At 39.1% G+C, this 22,576-nt stretch overlaps 1 protein-coding gene across 1 annotated transcript in view; it reads left to right on the forward strand.

Annotated features, from left to right (window-relative positions):
• ITPR2 (inositol 1,4,5-trisphosphate receptor type 2) overlaps positions 1-22,576 on the forward strand; it is a 265,394-nt gene that overhangs the window by 126,674 nt on the left and 116,144 nt on the right. Inside the window, exons 32-37 of the mRNA XM_054072496.1 lie at positions 656-781; positions 5,698-5,826; positions 6,426-6,546; positions 15,915-16,105; positions 16,965-17,107; positions 18,889-18,997. Of these exons, the coding sequence (XP_053928471.1) occupies positions 656-781; positions 5,698-5,826; positions 6,426-6,546; positions 15,915-16,105; positions 16,965-17,107; positions 18,889-18,997 (819 nt within the window). The remainder of the gene's footprint in view (positions 1-655; positions 782-5,697; positions 5,827-6,425; positions 6,547-15,914; positions 16,106-16,964; positions 17,108-18,888; positions 18,998-22,576) is intronic.

Here is a 22,576-nt window from a genome sequence, read left to right on the forward strand (position 1 = left end):
ACCTTTCAGGGGCTAGATATCCATTTTTATGATGTGCACATGCAGGCTAGTAATGTAGGAGGGGAGTGGGACTGCAGTCCTCCTGTTAAGCACTGTGCTGCTGTAGCTGCAGGCCCAGTGCTGCACAACCTTTCTCTTCCATTTGGATCTGAGCTACACTCACCCTGAATACAAGTGCTGCATTAAGATTGTGGGAATATAGGGATTGCCGTCACAACTCTGCCAAAGGCCTTTTTTTTTAATATTTGGAAGCCTGTCACAAGGCACCAACCCGTAGCAGTCAACTGGCAAGTACAGGGGTGTCCTGCACTTTGACAGCTCCTGGCTTTAGACCCAGGCCCTTGTAGTCTTAATATCACTGAAATATCAGATTTTTTGTTGTTTTGCTTTGGGTGTGTGTGTGTTTTGTTAAAATAAGAATGTTTGTGAAACGTTTCAGTTTTTCTTCATGTAATCTTTAAGTACATTAATGCATTTGTTGCTGTGCTTCTCTCTTAAACCTTCAGAACCAAGCATATGCGTTATTGCTGTTATCATTGTTTGTTAGTACTTGAAGGATCATCTTTATTGTTCAGTACATTTGCGGACAGAAAACAGCATGCTGATGGTTTCATTGTTCCACTTCATATTGTTTGTGCTTTTGCTGTTTCTGCAGGTGAAAATTGCCTATGTTAATTTTGTTAACCACTGTTACGTGGATACTGAGGTGGAAATGAAAGAAATCTATGCCAGTAACCATATTTGGAAGTTATTTGAGAACTTCCTCGTTGATATGGCAAGGGTAAGCTTCATGAGATGTCAAATTTCACTGTGGTAGATGGCAACTGAACTGTCAATAACTTTTTGTGAAGTTCTCTTGTTAATGATTTTTTCAAAGTTCACAGTAGATTTCTGGGGATATATATATTTTTTTTGTTCACGTTTGCTTATTTTTTTTCCAAACTGTCATTTCTATTGTATTGTATTTTATTTATCATCATTTAACCTGCTAATTGCTAGCAGCCTTTCCTTTCTGAAAGGACATCTTGGAACCCATGTTCCTTTCTCTTTTCTTCTGGAAAAATAAAATGGATGTACATAGAGGGTTGAGAGTCTATACATGTCTTCTGGGAGCATGTGTTACGTGTCATTACGGTGGTGATTAAAAAAACCCACATCTGTAATCTCTTTGCTTCACTGGGTTAGTACAGTGAGGATCAGGGATCAAGAAGTTCTTTGTCTCTTTAATCTCACTTCACCTTGTTTTGTCTTCTATTCTGCTGTCACTGTGTTCTCACTGCTGATGCAGGGACATGGTTAGCACCATAGACATTCAATTCCCATGGACTCCAGTGAGCTTTATGGTGTCATTATTTGTTGAATTAAGGTTCAAATCAGAAGTTGTATTAAACTTCCATTCCCTTGTATTTTGGAGATGGAAAACCAGGGAAATCTTCTGACATCTGAAAGGATGAAATACAATAATAGAACCATGACGGGAAGCTAGTGTGACATAATGATTACAGCTTACATTACATCTCTCTTTTCTAGCAGGTAATGTTTCTTGTAGGAGCCTAATATTAATGCTGACTAGTGGAGTTGCTCTTCCTGCTCAAGAAGTAGAACCACTGGTTTTTGGTGGCTAGTGGCCTGTATTTGATCCTTGTTGATCAGTATTTTGGAGTTATTACAGACCTTGTTGTCATAGTGCATGCCTATGTTTTCCCAGTCATTTTGTTGAAGTTGAAGAAGAAAAGGTAAAAGAATCTCAATTCCATCCTGTAGCAAACATTTAAACTGAAGTATACAAAAAAATAATGTATTGGATACCTGTTATAAGTAAATACCATGAATTATGACCAAAAGAAGAATGAGCGCAAAGGCCTGTGCTGTATGATGGGTACTAGGACCTGTTCATTTCTCTGGGAAACAGAGAACTTAGAAATACTTTTTTTCTCTTTTTTTTCCCCCTGAGTTAACAGATTAACAGAGGAATGTTTGTGCTCTCTTTTTTGGTGGTAGTCATTTTCAGTATAATGAGACCTCTACAAATCCTGTTTTCCTGCTGTTTTCTCTTGTCTCTGTGGTTGTGTTCTACAGTGAAAGCCCTTCTGGACAAACCAAGCTTATTTGAAAATTAAGATCAGAAACCTCCTTGGAGGGCGATTCTGATATTTAACCTTGCTGGTTTTGCCTCAAGAAGTATTTTCTGCTGTTTAATTCCTTTTCTGGGTTGCCCTTTCCTGATGTGTCTTGGCCCTGACCCTCCAGACAGACTACCCTCCCTGGCCCTTGAACGTGACCAGTTTTCTTTGCCCCTGGGGTAGAAGCAGAGATGTAGAAAGAGGGCTCTGTCCACAGTTTCCTTCATGAACCTAGAGAAATACTGCACTGTGCCAAATGATATAGAGTTGTCTTGATGCTAGTGACTGCTGAGCTTGTTTTCACATGCCTTTCTCATACAAGAACTCAGACTCCAGGTCTTCGGAGGTGAAGAGTGAGTGTATTATTAATGCTGTGTTTGTGTTTGTGTGCTGCTTTCATTGAATGGCGAAATGCAGGTTTATTTTGCTCTCCTGCAAAGCCCTCAGGGTGGGTACCTAATTAGTCTTTTTAATTTCCTGATTAATGACTGAAAGTCCTAAAAAAGCACGTCAAAAGTGCTCTGGCCCAGCTTGCTCTTCAGCCAGGTCCCTGTGGGCAGCCGTATCTTCCAGGTTATTGAGTATATTTGTTCAGGTTTGGTTTTCTGGGGCCCAAGCAGAGGCCATGTGTTATAAATACATCAGCGTTATGTAGCTATCAGGACAGTTAGAATGCTGTCAGCCTCGTGAAAGATGTTACAATAGCTTTCAAAGCATTTAGAAAAAGAGCCCTTTGATCCTCTGTGTTCCAGTGAGCTAAAAGGGATGCTTTTGCGTGGGGGAAGGGGAAATGCTTTTCTTTTAGCTACTACAAATGCCTGTCAGTGGGTGAGTATGTGAGCTTAGTGTCTGAGTCTGTTATTAGAGAGCACTAAGGTGGAAGATGGAGAGTGTTGTGCTCAGATTGGATTCCTTCCTTTTTTATTTAAAAAAAAAAAAAAGTAACCATTTTTTTCCCCCACCTGTTTCTGGATCCAGGAAGGAAATATTTAGTCCCACAGCTGTCATTCTCTTTCAACAGCATGATACATTGCAAAGCAGGCATGAGGCGGATTCATGTATAAATTCAGTTTGCCAAATGCAGTCGCGCTTTCAGAGACACCCAGTTCCTACAGATTCTTCCAACCTACTTTCTCTCATGTATGACTTAAAGTGTTGCACTAAGCAAAGTGGGTGCTGCTGAAGGAAAGACTTCCTTTTCCTGCGGGTGGCCCAACCTGTAAGTTAGCAACTTTAGTCCAAGCAGGATTAAAGAAAGAGCTAGGATCTGACAGCTGTAAAGTCATCCTGTCTTTCTCTGCAGAATTTTTCAAGTATTATTCATGTGAATTTCAGACCCAAAGCCTCTTAAGGGGTTTTTAAACACTGCTTTCTCAATCCTCATCTCCATTTCATGCATTTCAGGTTTTTTCTTCCACAGGGAAACATTTTTCAGTCCCCAAAGGGCACAGGGATAAGAAAAAATGAGAGGATTTCTGAATTCCTTTTGCACTGGGAATTTTTTAGGCTGGTGTTGAAGCAGAGTGGTATCCCCACATATGGCTCTGCTTTTTAGGCAAGCAATGGAGAAAGCTTAAAAGCATTTTGGAATTTAGTTTTGGTGATTTCTGAATTCACCATGCTAGCACTGCACAGCTCACTGTCTTCCCATTGGGATTGCAAATGCTAGGCCTCAGAGCTACTGGTTCCTGCCAAAATTGGCATGCAGATTAATTAAAAGCAGAAGAACTTCAAGAGGTTTTTAGTTCTCCGATTTTTTTTTTTTTGGTCTGAAAAAAGTTTTGATTATTAAGTGAATCTGTTACCTCCATGAGGACTGTGGGTGGTGACAGTGTCGTACTTTTCCCAAAACTGAAGGGCTGAAGAGTTTGCTATTTCAGTTTAGCCACTGTTGCTTCTCTGACCAAAATCTTTCCTTTTCTGGGGTGATAAAAAATGCACTACATGAGGGCATGACTTGTTTATCTGACACGTTTTAGAAAAGCAGACAAGCAGAGCTCCTCAAGATGCCTCATTTCTGTAGGTCTCAAGTTATCTTTGGGTATTTCTCTGCCTACAATATGACAGGGCTTGTGTGTTATACTCAAAAATGCTTTTGTGTTTCTGTGCACTGTATCTTCCCCTGAACATGAGTGCTTTTGGATATTGTGTCAGTAACCTTTCTTAAAACACTTCTGGTGAAACTGCTGTCTTGTAGTGTCCCAGTATGACAGTGGCAGTGTGTAATGAGAGGGCATGTTTGTCCTGTGTGAGATGCAGGTGCTATTGATTATCTTTCTGCTTCTGTCACCAACTTCCTCTCTGACCTTAAGCAATTCCCTCATCTTCTCTGGACTTCAGTACCCCATCTGTAAAGTGAAGTAATGGTAAGTAAGAATCACTTAGGTTTATGATTATGTGTTAAACACTCAGATAGTAATGAGAAGGCTACCACATAAATCTGTTATCATACAAAATAAATTCTGGTTTTGCATAGATTCCCTAGAACATTGTAGTAGTCCATGGCTTGCATAAATGAAAGATAGAACAGCTTTGCCTTTAATTTCTTGTTAAAATATGACTGGTACTGCTGATTAGAGGCTGTTGAAGAGGTAGTATGACTATAGCCTGTACTTCTTGTTTGTACAGTCTTGCCTTTCTCACTGTGTTTGAGTCCCTGTAGATTCCTTTTAGTACTTTTTACACTGACATATGCAAAGTCAAAATGAGTGTCCACAGATGTTGAAAAGAAATAAAGAAATAAAAGAAATACTGAAGGATGCAATCCACCCCAGTATTTTTTTCCTTTCTTTAAGCATAACATCTTTATGCAGCCACAAACTTTTAGTGTGTTACCAAAGAGTGTCTTCAGGAATCTTTTGTACAAATCTTCCCACATCCTCCCACCATTTAATCATCCTTCTGTGCTCCAGACTTGTCCCAGTACCATCGATTCTCTTCTTTCATTGTTTTTAGCTTGTCTTTCATATTTTCCCCATGTGGCTTTCCTAAGTAATGCTGCTTGTTTACAGTTTACAATCCTGAAGACTGTTGGTATTGTCTATGCTATTGCCTTTCTTTTCCTCTTTTTTTTAACATTTTTCCTGCAAATGACTTTCACTTTCACCACCCATTTGTGGTGATTGATTGTAGAGAAAAGTTAAACATTACATGAAATGTTTCTAACCTGAGGTGTTTATGTCTCATCTGTCTCTAAAGCCTCTTCCAACCAGCCCCACAATGGGAGGAAAGGCCCATTTTCTTCTTGAATCTGTCTAAATGTGTAAGTGGCATGCAATGTGCTGATTTAAGGGGATCTTTTTTCATGGTGTGGGGAAGAATAGACAGCCAGCTAGAAGGAGCTAGATCAGAAAAGAAAGGTATTCAAAAGACAATGTGGACCTCCAAGAAGAAAGATAAGCTATCACAAATACAGCTTGAATGCCAAGATAGTCACCTCTGATAGATTTTTGTATAAAAATAACTTGGTTTTCTATCAAGAAGAAATACTACGTGTGTTATAATAAATACAAAATAATAAAGCTTGCTCATTTGAAAAAACAAAATCTCATTGTTTCCTCCTTCTTCCCTGTAGGTTTGTAACACAACCACAGATCGTAAACACGCAGACACATCTCTGGAGAAATATGTCACTGAGCCTGTAATGAATATTGTGAGTGGCTTCTTCAATTCGCCGTTTTCAGACAACAGCACCAGCCTCCAGGTAAAGAAAAAAGACAGAGACAAATATGTAATTCAGACCATTAATTAGATACCTTCTGCTACCCAGATAGGATTGCTGTATCTTTACATCCTCCTTTAATTTCTCTGTCCCCTCTCATGCCAGTGGCTAGATACTTAATTTCTCTTTAAAACGCTTACTCTTCATTTTTATCAGTTACAACTCTGAACCAATAGACAGCTCACTATGGTCAGATTTACTCCTGGCTCTTAAATTCATCGGAGGCAGTATTCTTGCAGAATGATGCTCTCTCTTTGTATTTGTATGAAAAACATGCTGTGTCCTATGATAAAAAGGACACATACTTGAGAACTAGGGAGAATCCTCTGTCCTTCTGCTCTGTGCTGTTTGCTTGATATCAGTGATGATCTTAGAAAAAATTGCATGAATTGGCCTCTTTAGAGGTGCAGCATTGATTTCTGTTCCCTCCAGTTCTGAAGAGCAAAGAGAATTTAATGGAGTTGCAGTGTGAGTCTACAAGCTAAAAACCTCTTGCATGTGTTTTACGGTGTGTCAAACCCTAGGGCAGTTGCGAGGGGATTCTAAAAGGTAAAATTCCATGTTTATCTTTTTGTTTTCAGACACACCAGCCTGTTTTTATTCAGCTGCTGCAGTCTGCTTTTAGGATTTACAACTGTACCTGGCCAAACCCAACGCAGAAAGCCTCAGTGGAGTCATGTATCAAGACTTTAGCTGAAGTGGGTAGGTGCCAGGTTTTACTTTGATTATTGTTCTTTGTGTTTTAAGATCAGACTTACTTGAGGTTGAACAGGCTTTAATTTGACTCCACCATCCTGAATTTGTGACAGTGGTGATTTCAGAAATCCCACTTTCTGAGGGTAAATTTTTCCTCTTTTTATGACCCATTCAAATCTGTCCCATCAAGTAGGGTTGCTAGGTGAAACCTGTATGTTCAGAGAGATGAGTTTGCTAAGCGAGCAATGGCTAAATTTTACTTTGAACAAATTATGATATTAAAACACAACTTAAAGTATAAGAAAACCTGGATATTCTAGTCATTTGCACAAGCTGTTGTAAGCAGTGATGCATAGCAGTCCTACACACTGTAAAGTGTGCATTGCAGAACACCCATCATTTTTCCTCTCATTTCCTGGGAGACGCATTTATTATTGTCAGTCATGGTCATGGGCTTCAAACCAGAACAGCTTCTTTAGTTTTTTTCCCATCAGGAATGTGGAGATGGAAACCACAATTGTGCCACTCCATAGCTTTTCTGCTTACTCCTCACCATCAGGCCCACTCATTTACTGCTGTTACACAGTCGGCCTTGTGAGGGGAATGCTGCCTTGCACCGGCACCGAGACCAGATTTGGTCCTCTGGGCACCTAGTAAGTGACATGCTTTCAAATCCAATGTTAAATACTGTTTTTGCTGTAATTTTTCAGAAGTGTTAATAAATAATGGTAAAACAATATGAGAGGGTTCCTTAACCATCTGCAGCATCTGTGACATTGTGACAATAGACTCTAAATTTAGATTTTGAAATAGCTTTGCAGGAGTATCATTTAACATTTTAGCCCAAACATCTCATTAACTTTTTGTGTGAATGAGAACAAGCAGTTACCTAAAAACTTAGCAACCTTCAGTTGTTTTATTTGTTGTGCAAATGATTTAATTATGGATCCATCTGGCAAGAGAGCTTTGGAAGTCGAAGGCATTTTATTTCCTTTATGCTACAGCTACCACAGCCTCAAATAAAGCTCTAGCCCTACAAATCCTTGTTTGTGTGTTTAAGACTTTGTCCTTGCTCATCGCTGGCAATTCTGGAAGGAGTCATCAATAAATTACTTCCTTTGGGAGTCTGGGGAAAGGGTGAAGAAGTAGGGCAGGTGAGAGTATTTTTGAGACCGAGCATGCCCTATTTGTGCTTCTAGACAGCTCAGTATCTTCATTTCTGTAGAGCTGAATCTAAAATAAAATTCTATCTCAGAGAGATTGCTGTGTTCTCATTTAGATGAGGGTATTTGGAAACACCTGAGCGCAGTGCCAATTCAGCTAAGGTGAACTTGTTCCGACAACAGCCTGACAGGGAAAGCATGGGTTACCTGAATGGGGTGGCAGATCCAGCTTCTTGGCCAGGCGCACCAGCATATGAAAGAGCTGGTAGTCTTTGGTAGGTCATCTTCTCTGTGTCTTTTGTTCTGGGGAAAGCCCGAATCAAGGCATGGATGACATCTGGACTTTTCTTCAGATATGTGACTTTGTTCCCTATTTAGACTATAGTTTCTACCTTCCCTGTAGTCTTTTCTTTCATTCCTTTTTCCATTTTATTGAGATGGTTTACCAGGATGCTCTTGTGCTGTCCTGTGAGTCCAACCTTCTTGCTACTTTAATTTCCCACCCATGGGACTCCAGCCATGCCTTGGGCACTCAGGTGGAGCGGTCAAGCTGAGCTGCTGGTGAAGTGCATCACCCCGTGTCCTCCTCTGGGACTTCACTGCAGAGGCAGCACGAAGGGAGGCTGTGCATCACTTCGAGTGCCATGGGCCTGGCAGCCTCAGAGCTGCCCCCTGAAAGGACCTGTTAACATGCACATCACCGTGTTCCTTGCCCATATCATAATAAATATTTAAGGGTCCATTACTGATATCAATATTGAGCACAGTAAAATTGTGTTGTGTTAGCAAATTGCCACACATTTTTATTTGGTGTTTTAACAGTGCAAAAAGGGAACATAAAGGAGCAGGTGAGGGAGATTTCCCCAGGGAGTAAGTTAGCTGGAAGAGAAGTTGAAGCAGAGTTTCTAACCAACATCCCTGTGCAAAAGTTTGGCTGGGTAGCTGAGATTTTAATCACTGGTCATACTCAGTGTGTTTAGGCATTGTGCCAAATGTGTCTTGCCTGGGCTAATTGAGTAGGCCTGCTCTGCTCTGCTGAAAGCTTTGGAAAAACTGCCCCAGCTGGGGGTACCAGCAGCTTTTAAAATCAATGTCCATTTGTGATTACAGTGTGAGCCAGGTGCCTTTCTCAATTGGGTGTTCCACCACAGAAAATGGTGCTTCTCTTTGAGAAGGCAGGGGTTTCTTCCATAATACAAACACAGCAGCCTTTTTTTACCTCTTTTGCTGGCTGTGTTTGTGGACTAGGTCTGGATTTTGGTTAGGCATCTGTAAGCACTCTCCTGCCTTTTTTTTTGTCTTTTTTTTTTGTGTGTCTGACAGCTTTAATGTTAGGGCCTTGATGTTTCACAGCAGGGTTTTAAAAAAAAAAACGTCTAGAAAGATTTTGCCTATATCAGAGAGATAGAGTATTGGACAGATTTACAGCAGGTACCAAAGACTTTTGATGGAAAATAAATGTAGTATAGAGTTGAAAGAAAAAACATAGGGCTTTTTTTTGTGTGTAGCCCTGGATTTAGAAATGAATCTCAGGAGGAAGCAAGATCATACACAGATTTCCCAAGATATCAAAGATCCATATAATAATGAACTTTTAAAAGACCTGTTTCAAAGCAAGTTTAAGCAACATACATTCTGCTCAGTGCTTACTAGTTTGTTGCTGGCAGGTGGATGCAAGTATTGCCTCAAGAGCTTAAGATCATTACATCTGTTGTCTTATGAACACTGTAAGAATGTGCATTGTCTTCCAGGACAACAAAATATGTTGCAGATACGTTAGACAAATTTCCCTGACAAATTAGAAACAAAACGAAGATATGTTGCAGAAGCTAATTTTTTGTAACCCAAATAATTCAACTCCACTTGACCCCTAGGGAAAAACTTCATAAGCTTTCTAGGCTTCGCTTGCTGCTTCATTTCCAGGCAGTCCTCTGCCTCCAGTTCAGCAAGGAGCACAGAGTCTTGCTTCTCTTCATCAGCAGAACCCTCTGTTGCTCCAAGAGATTTGGGACACACAGATACCAACATTCATCAGTTTTTCATTAAACAGTAGACATTGTGCTACCTGGCATAAATAAAAATGCTTAGGAAATTATATATGTATATTAATGTATCCTTTTAGTATGGATTTCTGGGGCAGTTTATCACAGTAATTAGAATTAACTCATTATACTTATATCACTTTTGCTTTTCCTCTGTGATTACATAGGATTGAGGTTTTGCTTGAAAATATAGTCCAAAAAACAAATGATCGAAACAGCTTCCATCTCACTGGTAAAATAGCTACAAATGAAAAATGCTTAAAAGGTCCCCTGATCTTTGTGAAAACAAAGGAACTAAGACAACTAACAGTTTAATTTATTTCAAATGAATTTATTATCAAAGGACTTTCAGTTCCTACATTTTATAGTCTCTACAAGACTGATAAGAGTGGAGGCTAGTCTCGAAGTTTGCATTATAAACTGTCTATTGTCTTTCCATATGGTAAAATTGGGGAATATCACCTGCCCTCACAATTAAGGATGTGGAAATCTGGAAATATATGAAATTGTATTGTAGCAGAGCCTTTTGCTCCCAAGGCTGACCAGTCTTTCGGTACCCATGTAAAGAACTCTCTTCACATCTTAGTTAAGTGGTGAATCTTATATATCTTTACCCCCAGATACCAGTTTTCTTTTCTGTTACAAGGCCGAATCTAGTTGTATTATATTCTTATCTTTGTAGCATCCATTAGCTTATGTTTCCATCTCCCTTATGTTTTCACAAATTGTGTCTTCCCTCTGACACTGTGTGCGTATCCCAAGGACGTTGCATATGCATGGTTGTGCTATTACAACCAGTAATGAAATAATTGGAATTTCCCAGATGAGTAAACAGTGGCAGTTAGGAACCTGCATTTTGTTAGACTGTTTCTCTTGGCAGACCCTTTAAAAAAAAAACTGTTAGCAAGCCAAATTACATTAGTCATTATCAGATTATACTCTAGGATGATGTGCAGGAGAAGCAAAAGGGGAATCCTTGTTTCCATCCTACAAAATTGGAGGTGAGTCATGTAAGATTGCTATTTTGTAGGTTCAAAACTGGAACAGGGACAGAGGAAATAGTACTGTGGTGGTCAGGGGAAAGGAGAACTGCAATACAAGAAGAGATTGTGGGAGCCCTACATGTTTTGCCTAGCAAAACAAAGGCCTGTGTTATTGCTCTTTAGACGTACTTAGGAAGATAAATAGTCACATAAAGAGACATTTAAGTTAAAGGACAGTGCTGACCCTAAACCAATTGGACATAAATTGCACTAGGTTGTAAATAACCTATGTAAATCTAGATTGTAAATCAGAGGTTTAGAAGCAACTTTGGAAGCACGTCCATGGTCAGTGGGCCAAGAGAAAACAGAGAGAAGAGGGATGGCAGGAAAGCTAGCTTCATTTTACGTAGGGCTCTATGCATTTTTCAAAAGGTGTTAAAGAGCATGGGTTGTCCGTAACAGAGAGCATGGTCTGAAGGAGTGGTGAGGTCCTTTCTAGTTGTGTATTTATTCCCCAGTTTCAGCTTACCCTTTGTACAGAATCCAAAAAACTCTCCTGTGGTGCTTCTTGACCATGCCTTTTTGTTCACTAAAGCCCTTTCCTTTTCCCTGAGAAATTACAAACAAAAGAAATGTTAAACATAAAATCTAGGTTACATTTTATTGCTTCTTTGGAATTATTGTGCATATTTTAATGTTCATAGAGATGAACTCTCCTATAACAATTTTTTTCAGCCCTGAAAATACATTATTTCACTTCCCGTTTGAGTTTTAAAACCTTTTTTCCATTTTATAAAAAGCGAGGCCTTCATTTTCAATTTTTAGTTCAAATAAAATAATTATCCTGTTGTTACTTTTTTGACAGCAAGAAGAATACATTTCAGATGAAGCACATATTTTATTCTATTTTAACTGTTTGTGTTTCCCTAATTGCAAGAAAAAATTCAATGATGATCTTTTTACAGACTGATAAATATTTTAGTGCAGATTTTCTGTTAGAAAAAAACATCCAAGTGAAGGGTACAAGATTGGCAGGCTTGTGTCTTGTCTACATAAAGCTTTTATTTCCTTTAAAAAGTCTTCCTGTTGCTAGCATTAGTGTCTCTCCATCCAAATGCGTTTGTTAAGCAGTCAGTAAATGAATAAGGTGCTGGAGGGACTGATTTATGGAGCAAAATTAATTGGACTAAATATGCATTGCTCCGTTAAGTGACAATTGGGAAGTGTGGGAGAACATGATATAGCTGTCTGCAACTACCAGCGGGGTGCAAACAGCAAGAAGACCAAACACTTCACAGCCAGGTACAGCTGTGGCTTTTTTGTGACCCAGATTGCCCGTCATACACCTCCTTGAGGTGCTCTGAGGGGTGAAATGCCTGCATGTCCCCCCAAAAAACACACAAGGGATGGTGTAGGGGAGTGCAAAGTGTATAGCTATGAAGCTGCTAAATACTGTAGTGTTTTGTAAATACTACAAAAGCTTATGGAGTGAAATTTAAAATTAGGGAGCACTAGGTGGGACTATCAAATAGAAAGACAAGTTTCCTTATGGCAAGATAGATTACTCCAAAGAAAGTACTTCCAAGGAAAATTATAGGCAAGGACCACTTGCTGAAAATCCTTACTACTAAACTGATCCTAAGACTTGGGTAGGCAATGTAGTGAAAGGGCAGCTCTTCAGCAAACATTCCTGAAATCGGTTCTTATACTTCCAATTTCTGTGTTTTTGTCAAGGAAAATCCTTGTAGGTAATTGAACAAAATGCATCTCTGCCAGCCCATTTCAGCCCTTCTGTTAGCAGAAATGGGCTTTGCTCTTGGGACTTTAATGGAGTCCAGCTGGCTTGTAGAGAGCGGCTTGATTTTTAGCTACTTGATTCTCAGCATTAACATTGCCCTTCTTTTTCTTTGAGTCCCCAGCTCAGAGTACTTTCTCATAGTTTAAACAGTAAAGGAGAGGAAAGCTGCTGACGCACTGGATACACACAGAACCATCCAGCATAGAGCAGAACATTTAACTGTGATGTGGCTACACTGGTGGCACTGTGTTCCTTACTATTTCCACGGGTACCATTTTTCTGCTTGTCTTGGCTCACCTGTGGCTATTGCTGATAACATAATTATGAGCAGCAGATTGAGTCAGTCATGCAAAGGATTTCCCAGCAAATTGCATTTCCTCTGATGCTGGCATTTCCTCTGATGCTGGTAGTGTATTCAGGTTGCCGTATGCAGGTATTGGGCAGTATATAAGCCTGCGCTATGCCCTTCACGGCAAGACAGAATTTACCTTAGTTGAAGACATGTTCTAGTTCATCCTGGTACAGATCCTGCTTGATACCTATGGTACCAGTTTACATACAGCCATGTAGTATGCTTTTCTCCCCCTAACAAGTTCATTAGTCAGATGAAAGACAGAATTTTACCCCCTCCTGACTCCTTTGTCTACCAGCTCTAACCCTACTTTGCAAGTTTGGGTGCCGTCCAAAAGTATTTCTAAGTGGAACAAAAATAAACATGCTTTTAAATATTTCATACTTTAAGGGAGATTGACACATTTTGAAGAGGAAAGCAGCCTACAACACCTAAATTAAAAATAAATATTTATGTTCACATTTGTTCATCAGCTTTCCAAAATGTAAAAATATGTTTCATGTTTTTTTAAATAATGAGATGTGAAACAAATGAAAGATAAACTTTCTACAAGCTGCAAAGAAATAAGAAGACAAAGGCTTTGTTTATAGCTTAGACTTCAACAGTGCCCTTTGACAACCAATACAAATCTTAATTACAAATGGAATTATACATATAAGAAGTGTTCAAAACAAAGGGGTATTTTTTTTCTCTCTCTCTGGTTTTCTTTGTGATAGTTTTAATTAGCTGCAACTCTTTGAACAGTCATAGTCCTTGACTGCTCCTCAGACATTGATGGAAGTTGTTAACTTCAAATGGCATCTACAGGACTGCAGAAGTCTGGGTTTTCCTCTGAACAGCATGCTCCCCATTGCTAAATTTATTCTTGGATATATCAGGATTCTGCATACATATCACTTAATTGAGAAGTAAGTGTTGTCCAATAACATTCCAGTGACTGACATTAGGATACAATAAATTGGATTAACAGGCTTCAGCACCCTACCCACACTGGCAGAACTTTAATGGACTTTAGTGATATAAAGTAAGCAGCAACAGGTCAAATCTATTTTGAAAAATAAGTCAGTCAAATAATATGGAAAAACAATCATTAGAAATAATGGCCAGCCATACATGGTGTTTTCCTCATGATAACCAGGAACCTTGCCTTCAAAACAAATGGAGAATGGAAAGGAAAAGTCAACTGCTAGTGTGGAAATTGCTGTACATCTGCTGCTGCAGATTCTTATATGGTTGTGGGGAAATGCATCTTCCCATTTAGACCTAAGAAATTTTTTTTAATTCTCTATGGCAAACTGTTTGAAATATAGTGCCTACCCGAAATAGAATGAGTTATCTCTTTTCCATCCCAGTTAAACAGCCTAATCCACTGGTGGAGGGAAGCCTTGGTCCTGCATCAGGATACACCCTTGCGGTGGGAAGAGAGGAGGGTGCCCTGTACCCAGGGGACATAGTAAAGGGATGACCCTTGCCATAGGCTATGAGGTTGAGGTTTGAGGTGTCACAGCCAAATTTAGGTTTATAATAATTGCTGTCATTACAATATAGTATTTGGGGGAAGGGAAAGTTTCTGCCTGGGATCTGTGACTCACTGTGCTTGGCAGTGCATGAGCCTTCATTCATCAGAGCTTTATGCCTGACTCTCTCCTTGCACATACTCCGATGGGGTTGATGCATAGGCTGTTTAGGAAAGAAGGGCATCTGTTGACTTCACAAGTTCAGGACTTGATGTTGTATATGTTTTAAGAACTGGGAGGGATGGAATATTTTTGATGCCTTCTGCTATTGTGGAAAAAGTGCATGTAAGTGCAGAATGGTGGGGAAATGCCTTAGAGAAATGTTGTGCAGAACTGTAATACAGGCTAATGCTTTTTTTAAATTCACCTTGTTTCAATAAGGAAAAAAGAAAAATTAGTTATTATTAGTCCTTATTAGAAATGAACTAGAACTGCTTCTCCATTTCACTTCTAAATTTTTATTAAACATGAACTTGTAAATTAAGTGAAATGACATAGAATGCAAAGCCTAATCACTGGAATGTAACCTAATCTTTCAAACAGAGATACTGCTGCATCGATCTCTTGTTTATCTGTTGAATTTCAAGCAACTCGTGCTGAGCTGTAGAAGGATGTCACTCTGATCTCCAGTGGAATGGAGAGATGCAGCTAACAGAAGGATTTTTGTAGAAGAGAGGGCAGATACATTGTCTTCCAAACTTTCTTTTCAAACGACAGTCCAGGATGCAGTAATAGGGTAATGGTGGATGCCCTGTAAGAATTTGTGCAAGTCTTCCCTCAGTTTTTTTTTTCTCTGATGTTCTCTCTTTTTACACTTCCTGCCTCTCCAGTCTAAAAAAAAAAAAAAAAATAGTTGTACTTTTTAAACTATTGGTTAAATTTAACTATCAGTTAAACTACCACGTGTATTACCTATTGTTTATATTGAAGTGGCATCCAGGAACCCTATGGTTTAATGACCCTGGCTGTATAGGAAAATGAAGGGAGAGAGAAGAGGAGACAAGCTTTTTCAAATTTAATTTGTATGCACTTGGTTTCTCAAGGTCTTTGCAAGAGAAACGCACAGAAAAGCAACAAATTGCACTTGGGATAAATTGGCTAAACATGCATATGTCCACTATAAAGAAGGATTTTTGAATTTACTTCTGAATAGAGTAAAACTAGCTGTTGAAATAATAATACATACTCTTTTTTTGTGATGCTTATTAATATCTCTGGATCTGATTTTTTTAAGTTAGTAAAAAAATACTCTGTTTCAAAAAATGACCGTCTGTGTCTATGAAAATATATACTGGGAAATCATCCTCATCTCATTTAAAGAGGTATGGGTCTCTTTCTTTAACTAGATTATGACTGATTTCTACCTGCCTAGGTTTTTCTTCCTTCTTTTTAAAGCCTATTGAAGGGAGATCACCTTGCCCCTCAGCTTTAAGAGTATCAGGATTTTGCATGTAATGATCTTCGGGAGATTTTCAAGTTTTAACCACTGTAAATGTCTTCTTTTTTCTTTCTATTAAAGCAAAGAACCGTGGGATTGCAATTCCAGTGGATTTGGACAGCCAGGTCAATACCTTGTTCATGAAGAGTCACTCTAACATGGTGCAGAGGGCAGCCATGGGGTGGAGAATGTCAGCCCGCAGTGGACCTCGTTTTAAAGAAGCTCTTGGTGGGCCTGCCTGGGATTACAGGAATATAATAGAAAAACTACAGGTACAAAAATAGCAAATGGCTTGGGCAGTATTTGTGGTAGTGCATTTATCTGATATGTGCCAGATGTGGAAAACACCATAGATAGACTCATCACAGTTTTATTGCTGGATTACTATGACCTTTGCACTCCTAGGTGGGGGGAACAGAGAGCTTAGCTCTTTTCTGGTGTCTGTTCAAAGTGAAGCCAACATGCAGAAGGGCCTTCTGATCCATGATCTCAATCTGACTCTCAATTTGACAGAGGTCAATAGAGAGGAGTAGGAAGTATGTTCCTTTCCCCGGTCTGGTGCATAGAGAAGGACCTTTCTTCTGCCTTCTTGTGGTCACATGTTCTGTTTTGACTGCAAAGGAGGTACAGGGGGCTTTAGAAGCCATTATGTCAGATTCATGTCACTGGAGAATACCTATAAGGTAGAGGTCACCTTGTGCATGTAGTGGTTAAATGACATCAGGAGTTCATGAACTAAGAAAACAGCAAGACCCAGACAAATGGAAGAGCCCTGAATACCAAGGAAGCAACACCACATACGCTAATATTATATATGACAAGTGGTGTTTTTCCAGCACACCATCATCTTGAAAGTTGCTGCGTGTTTTGTGGACATTACTGTAGAGGAGAAAGTTGAGAGAGAACAGCAAGGTCGATAGTAACGGGCACCTTCCTTGACACCTTGAAAAGTGGCATGAGGAAAGGCATGAGGTTGCTTTAGTGTCATCTGGGTTAACACGGGCTCTTGCCGCTGGCAGTCAGAAGTGGATCAAATAACCCATTGCAGTGTGTTGTGACTCTACATCAATAATGTTCTATTTTTCTTGGTCAGACAGAGTTATGACTAACATTCTTCTTCTTTTTCATTAGGATGTAGTGTCCTCCTTGGAGCAGCAGTTCACTCCCATGATGCAAGCTGAGTTCTCGGTGCTGGTTGATGTTCTGCATAGTCCAGAACTTCTTTTTCCTGAGGGGAGCGATGCCAGAATAAGATGTGGTGCTTTCATGTCCAAGTAAGTGGTGTAAGGAGAGGCCTATTTGCTTCTTTGGAAAAGATGTCAGGGAGTTAAAATTTTCAACAGCGCTTACCTCTGATTTTCAAGAGTGACTTAAGCATGTAGGTGTCCGAGTTCATATTGAAAGCTTAAACTGAGGTCTTTTGCTGCCTTTTTGTATTTCTCAGTGGTTCAGGAGTCTGGAGAGGAGCAGAGAGATAGGTTGCTTGCCTTGTCTCTCTAGACATTGAAAGTTAGTAGCTTGTTAAAACTGTGACAGGCTCAACCTACTTCTGTTTCTTAATGGCTACTTCTGCTATTAAGTTTCTCCAAATCTACAGCAGAAACTTAGACTTTCCATGGCAGAATTTTCAAGAATTCTAGTGAGGTGGGATGGGGTACTGAGGGCTAAATTTTGGGTTTCTTTGTAAAGAAAATAAATATTTTGATTTTTATTTTAAACTGCCAACAGTTCTTTAAAAAATGCATTTCACTACCTGGTCTTGAATTATTAGATGTTTTATTTGCAGTCTGTGCATAGGAATAGAGTCTTGAAATTTTTTTATGAGTTCTCAAGTGAGATGCCCTGTCTACCGTTGAGAAACTGTAATTTAAACAGAGGTAACTTGGGGGAAATGGACACATTTGGCAGCTATCTTAATTTCCTGCCTTTTTGCATATTCTGCAGAGATAGAGTTATAACAATATATGTTTGGAGAAATTAAGTTAAATTTTGAGCTTGTCCCATCCTATCCCATCTGACTTAACTACTTTCAAAGTCAGCATCAAGTCAAGGGTTGCTGGACATGGCCTATGTAATGCAATAAAAAGTTTTGTATTTTGTTTAATTAACTTCCATGGCAAAGGAATGCTTTCCAGAGCTTGGCAGAAGTGTCAAGATAGAGGTGTAACTCTTGTTATTGTAAGTTATTGTAAGTACTGCAAGCCTGAGAGTTGCATTGTTTTGGACTCGTAGCTAATGATATCGGTGAAGATGACAGTGAGTGAATCCTGCATGGTGTCTCCACTGAGCCCAAGATGACATTAGCACTCTTAGCAGTGAACTACATATAATCGGTTCTGCTGGGTTAGGGAGTGGTGGTCCAGATGATACAGTGTCATCCCTCCCGACCATGCTTTTTGTAACTGTGATTTAGGACCATTAATGGTGTCATCTTTCAGTGTAAATCTGTGGACACAGTACCTTTGCTGTATGCTGATCCTAGGCCATATTTGATGGACATTGTTTTACCCACTATAACCTAGCACTGGTACTGATGATAAAAAAACTTGTTGCTTATGTTTCATCCTAATATCTGCATTGCTGAATGCTTCTATGTATGTTTTTTGGGAATCCTTTTGACTGGATGCCATTTGCTAATTATATAATAAAAATAACTAACATCAAGGTTGGAATGTGTAAAGGTTGTAGCTTTTAACGTTTGCAAGATACATGGTAAATACTGGTTACCTATAAATAAAGGTTCAATTAAATACATGGTTACCTTTAGATAAAGAAAGGATGCAATAGCAAGTTTATATCTTGATCTGGAAGCACTCATAAGAAGTGGATGTAGAATTCTGCCTTCTGTACAGGCAGTAAGACATGCAAATTGACACAAAAAAACCCACAACACCTTGAAAATCCCATTTCCTTTTTAATTATGATTTCTCTTGACAACTTTTATTTCCTTTCCTTGAGGAAAAATATAGTGACAGGAAATTTTTGCATAAAGCAATTATAGTATGGCTTAGCCACCATGTGCAATGCTCTTTAAGGTTTACTATTTTACTTTAAGGTTGATTAATCACACAAAGAAGCTAATGGAGAAAGAAGAAAAGCTCTGCATTAAAATTCTTCAGACATTACGAGAAATGCTTGACAAGAAAACTAACTTTGCGGAAGAGGTACTGCTACCATTTTAGTATTAAATATAGAACTAATAGCATGGTATTAAAATGTTTGTTCTAGGACAGTAACAGAATCTGACATGATTTCAATTTTGTACATGTTTTAGAGATAACATGGTGTCTTAGGAACAATGTGGTAAGGCAGAAAGTAAGATTGGAACAAAAGAAACTATCTGCCTTACATAGTTTTGTATCAAGGACTTGACAAGAGCCAAGGCAAGGAAGATTAAATGAATTACCAGTAGCGAATGTTACTATATGTGGTTATTATATATTGGATATCCTGTATTTCTGGGGACTAGTCGTCTTATGTCACATCTGACTTTATCTATTGTAAGATCAATTGGAAATATAGAGATTTTTAATGGCAAATGTACAGTTTTTCCCTGCTGCCTGTGGTGCCACAGTTTTGTATTCCATACACTTTTTAATGCTCATAAATGTGTGACAGGAATATGTAATATTTAAGCAGAGCTGCCAGTTTTAGGGAGAAGTGACAGAGTCTGTACGCTGTAAGTGTCTAATTAATTTCTTGCACTCCTCTCTCCCCTTATTGCCCAGTTTTCTCTTGCAAAACCAAGTTTTTCAAATACCTCTTTAATCTTGGCTGTGCCTTTTGGTATTGGTAGCTAGATTCAGATTTACACGTCCACCTGTCCCTACTATTTGAGCCTGATCCTTGTGCCTTTTGTGTAGTTTTCTCTTATCTGTATTGCGGAGTATTCCCTGAATTCTTTCAGTATTATTCATTCTCAAATATGAATCATAGAGCTATTATCGAATCTTTCAGTGCCGTCATTTTCATTTGTTCACAGCTGACATGTTTAGTCAAGTATGTTCATGGGTTTCACTTTACCTTGAGAAAAAAATATCGATTACAACCCAGTGTCACACTGTTTCACTGTCTTAGGCTTTTACACCCTAATATTTTTAGATGTCTAATAACAGTGCTTATTCATTGTATTGTACCTGGAAAAATTATTCGCCATTCAGACATACTAGCTATGAGATTCAATCTTAACCCCAGCCTGAGTTTAAGAAAATTAAAGTCTATGGTTGGTAAGATGCCCGCACCTATTTCTGGATATCTGAGATTTTACTTTTAAAGTTAAATGTTTTGGTCCTGTCAAATGATGTGATAAACTACCAACACACTCTTTTCTCATTTATGATAGATAAGCATTATATTAGAAACGGGAAGTATTCACAGTGGTTTTGTTTTGACTGTTTGTTCTGATTTCAACATATGGACATGGGAACATATTGCCCAGGCTTCTAAGCAACCTGCTAGACAGGATAAAAAAATCTCAAGAAAGAACAGTGAAATAAAGACAAAGGCAGCAACAGTAAAACATCAGCCTTGCTCTATACTAAAACTACCAGTGCATGCAGAGAAAACCAACCTCCTCTTCACCACCTGCTCGAAGAGAAATGTGGCTAGGCCTGGGCAGACAAAGTGGTTTTACTGTCATAACAAGTTTTACAGGTGAAGCACATAGTATTATTCTTAATTATTATTCATACTTATTGTTATCGAGCTTTCTGCATCGATAATGCCACTGCGTCACATGGAAAAATTAATTTGCTTTTGTAACTGCATACTATTATGAACTTTGCCAATCCTTGCCAAAATAATTTCATAGATCCATCAAAAGTTACTGTCATCTAAGGACTACGGGGAGGGGGAGGGGGGGGGAAGCGATGCTTCAATGTATGACTTAAAACAAGCAAACAAAAATTTTGCCTATTTTAATTGCTGTTTATACCCTGGTTTTGATGCTGATAAAACAAGACTGAGTGAAGCCAGCAGAGGGAGTGTGCTCCACTGGCACGCAGGGGCTCTTCACCCAGCCAGCCTCTGGTGCTCAGGAGTGGACATAGGAGGTGCATGCCCAGACCCCTTGCATGACCTCCACCATCTTGGTAGGGCATGGTGCATGGAAGACCTCTTTGGGAAGCAGAATTTCTCCCTTGTGTTTTGTCTCAAGTCCCATATGTTTTACACCAATGAACATAATGAATCAGTGCAAACAAATAAATGAGTAAGCAAGCTCATATGGTTTGCAAGTGCTTCTCCAGCTTGTTACACTAATGAGTCATTGTTCATGGTATAGACTTCAAAATAGTAAAAATAGCACAATGAATAGCCTCTTGTGTGTGTTTCCAACTTTTTTTGAACACTGGTCTCACTGCCTGCAAAGTTACTCAACTATGTTATGCAGACACTAAAAAAATATAGTATTAAATCCATAATGGTAATACCAGAACAAAGCCACTAAGGGACACATGACATTTTGACAGAAAGCCTCAGTTTGTTAATCACCCATCATAATGTATTTTGTGTGATAAATTTGGCAAAAAAATGGTAAACCTCCAGTTTCTGCAGACTTTCCCCCAGTCAGAAACAAAGAAGAAATCACGAGAGAAAACCTCTTCCTCTCTCCCTATTTCTTCGTTTATCTCCCAGAGTTGAGATACAGGTGTGGGAATCTTGTCATCTACTGTCTTTATCTTTCATTTGACCACTGGACGGTAGCCTGCTTCTTTGAAGGAACAGGAAGACAAAATAGATGCCTATTTCACAGTTTTTAGGCCTGTTCCTGTATCCATTGTCCTAACACTATTGTTGCCCCTCCCCTTGCTCGTGTGTTTCAGGGCTGCTTGTTCTCCCTGGCTCCATTCTTGGTCGCCCTTACAATCAGCTTTTGAGGACATACTTTTTTGTGTGTTGTTTTGCTTAATGCCACAACCTCTAATTGTGTTAGGAATCAAAGCTTAATTTCAGAAGTTTGATTTAAGGTATATAAATGACACATAAAACCTCTTAGTCATTGATTTGCTTTCATAAGTAATTGTGGGTGATTATTACAATCTCACAGGAGTTCTATGTTAAGTCCTAGTTCTATTTGTATTGATTAGGTAGCTAACTGGAATGAAACTTGATTTACAGCCCCCCTCTTACAGAGCGCTCTTCCAGAACATTGTTAAAACACCTGGGTAAAGCAGTGAGTGTAGGAAGTGCCTCTGTTCAGACAGTTACTGTGGTATAGCTAAAAGCCTGCTTTAGGCTGACTGTTTAAGAAGAGAAACAGGAAAGACATAAAGGACTATGTTTGGACTAGATCTGCCCAACCTATTTTTGTTTATTTGTTGCTGGTTGTTTTTATACCTATTTTACAAAACAGAAGGATCTTGGTCTAGAACTTTTGGATTTTTTTAGGCAAATCTTTTTAGTCTTTCACCACAGTGCTTGATTTCGGTTTAATTTTGGTGTGAATGCTGCTGCTAGACCTACTTACAGTTTGAATCTGAATAACACTTCCAAAAGCACCTGAGACATGTAGATCACTGATGCATGTTCACTTTGCAAAGAACCGGAACAGTTTAACATCTTAGGATTATCTTGCTGCCCTGCTGAGTGCGACTGTTCCTAAAACAGAGTCATCCCAGTTGCTTCAAGAAGCTTGATTAAACCCTTTCAGTGAATTGGCTGAAGTTATTGAACTCATAGGTGTGCTTATACGGCAAGTTCTTAACTCACTCCAGCTGCTGACATGTCAACATGGGTGTGGACAA

Source organism: Cuculus canorus, chromosome 1 (assembly GCF_017976375.1).
Source record: "Cuculus canorus isolate bCucCan1 chromosome 1, bCucCan1.pri, whole genome shotgun sequence".
Classification (NCBI taxonomy): domain Eukaryota; kingdom Metazoa; phylum Chordata; class Aves; order Cuculiformes; family Cuculidae; genus Cuculus; species Cuculus canorus.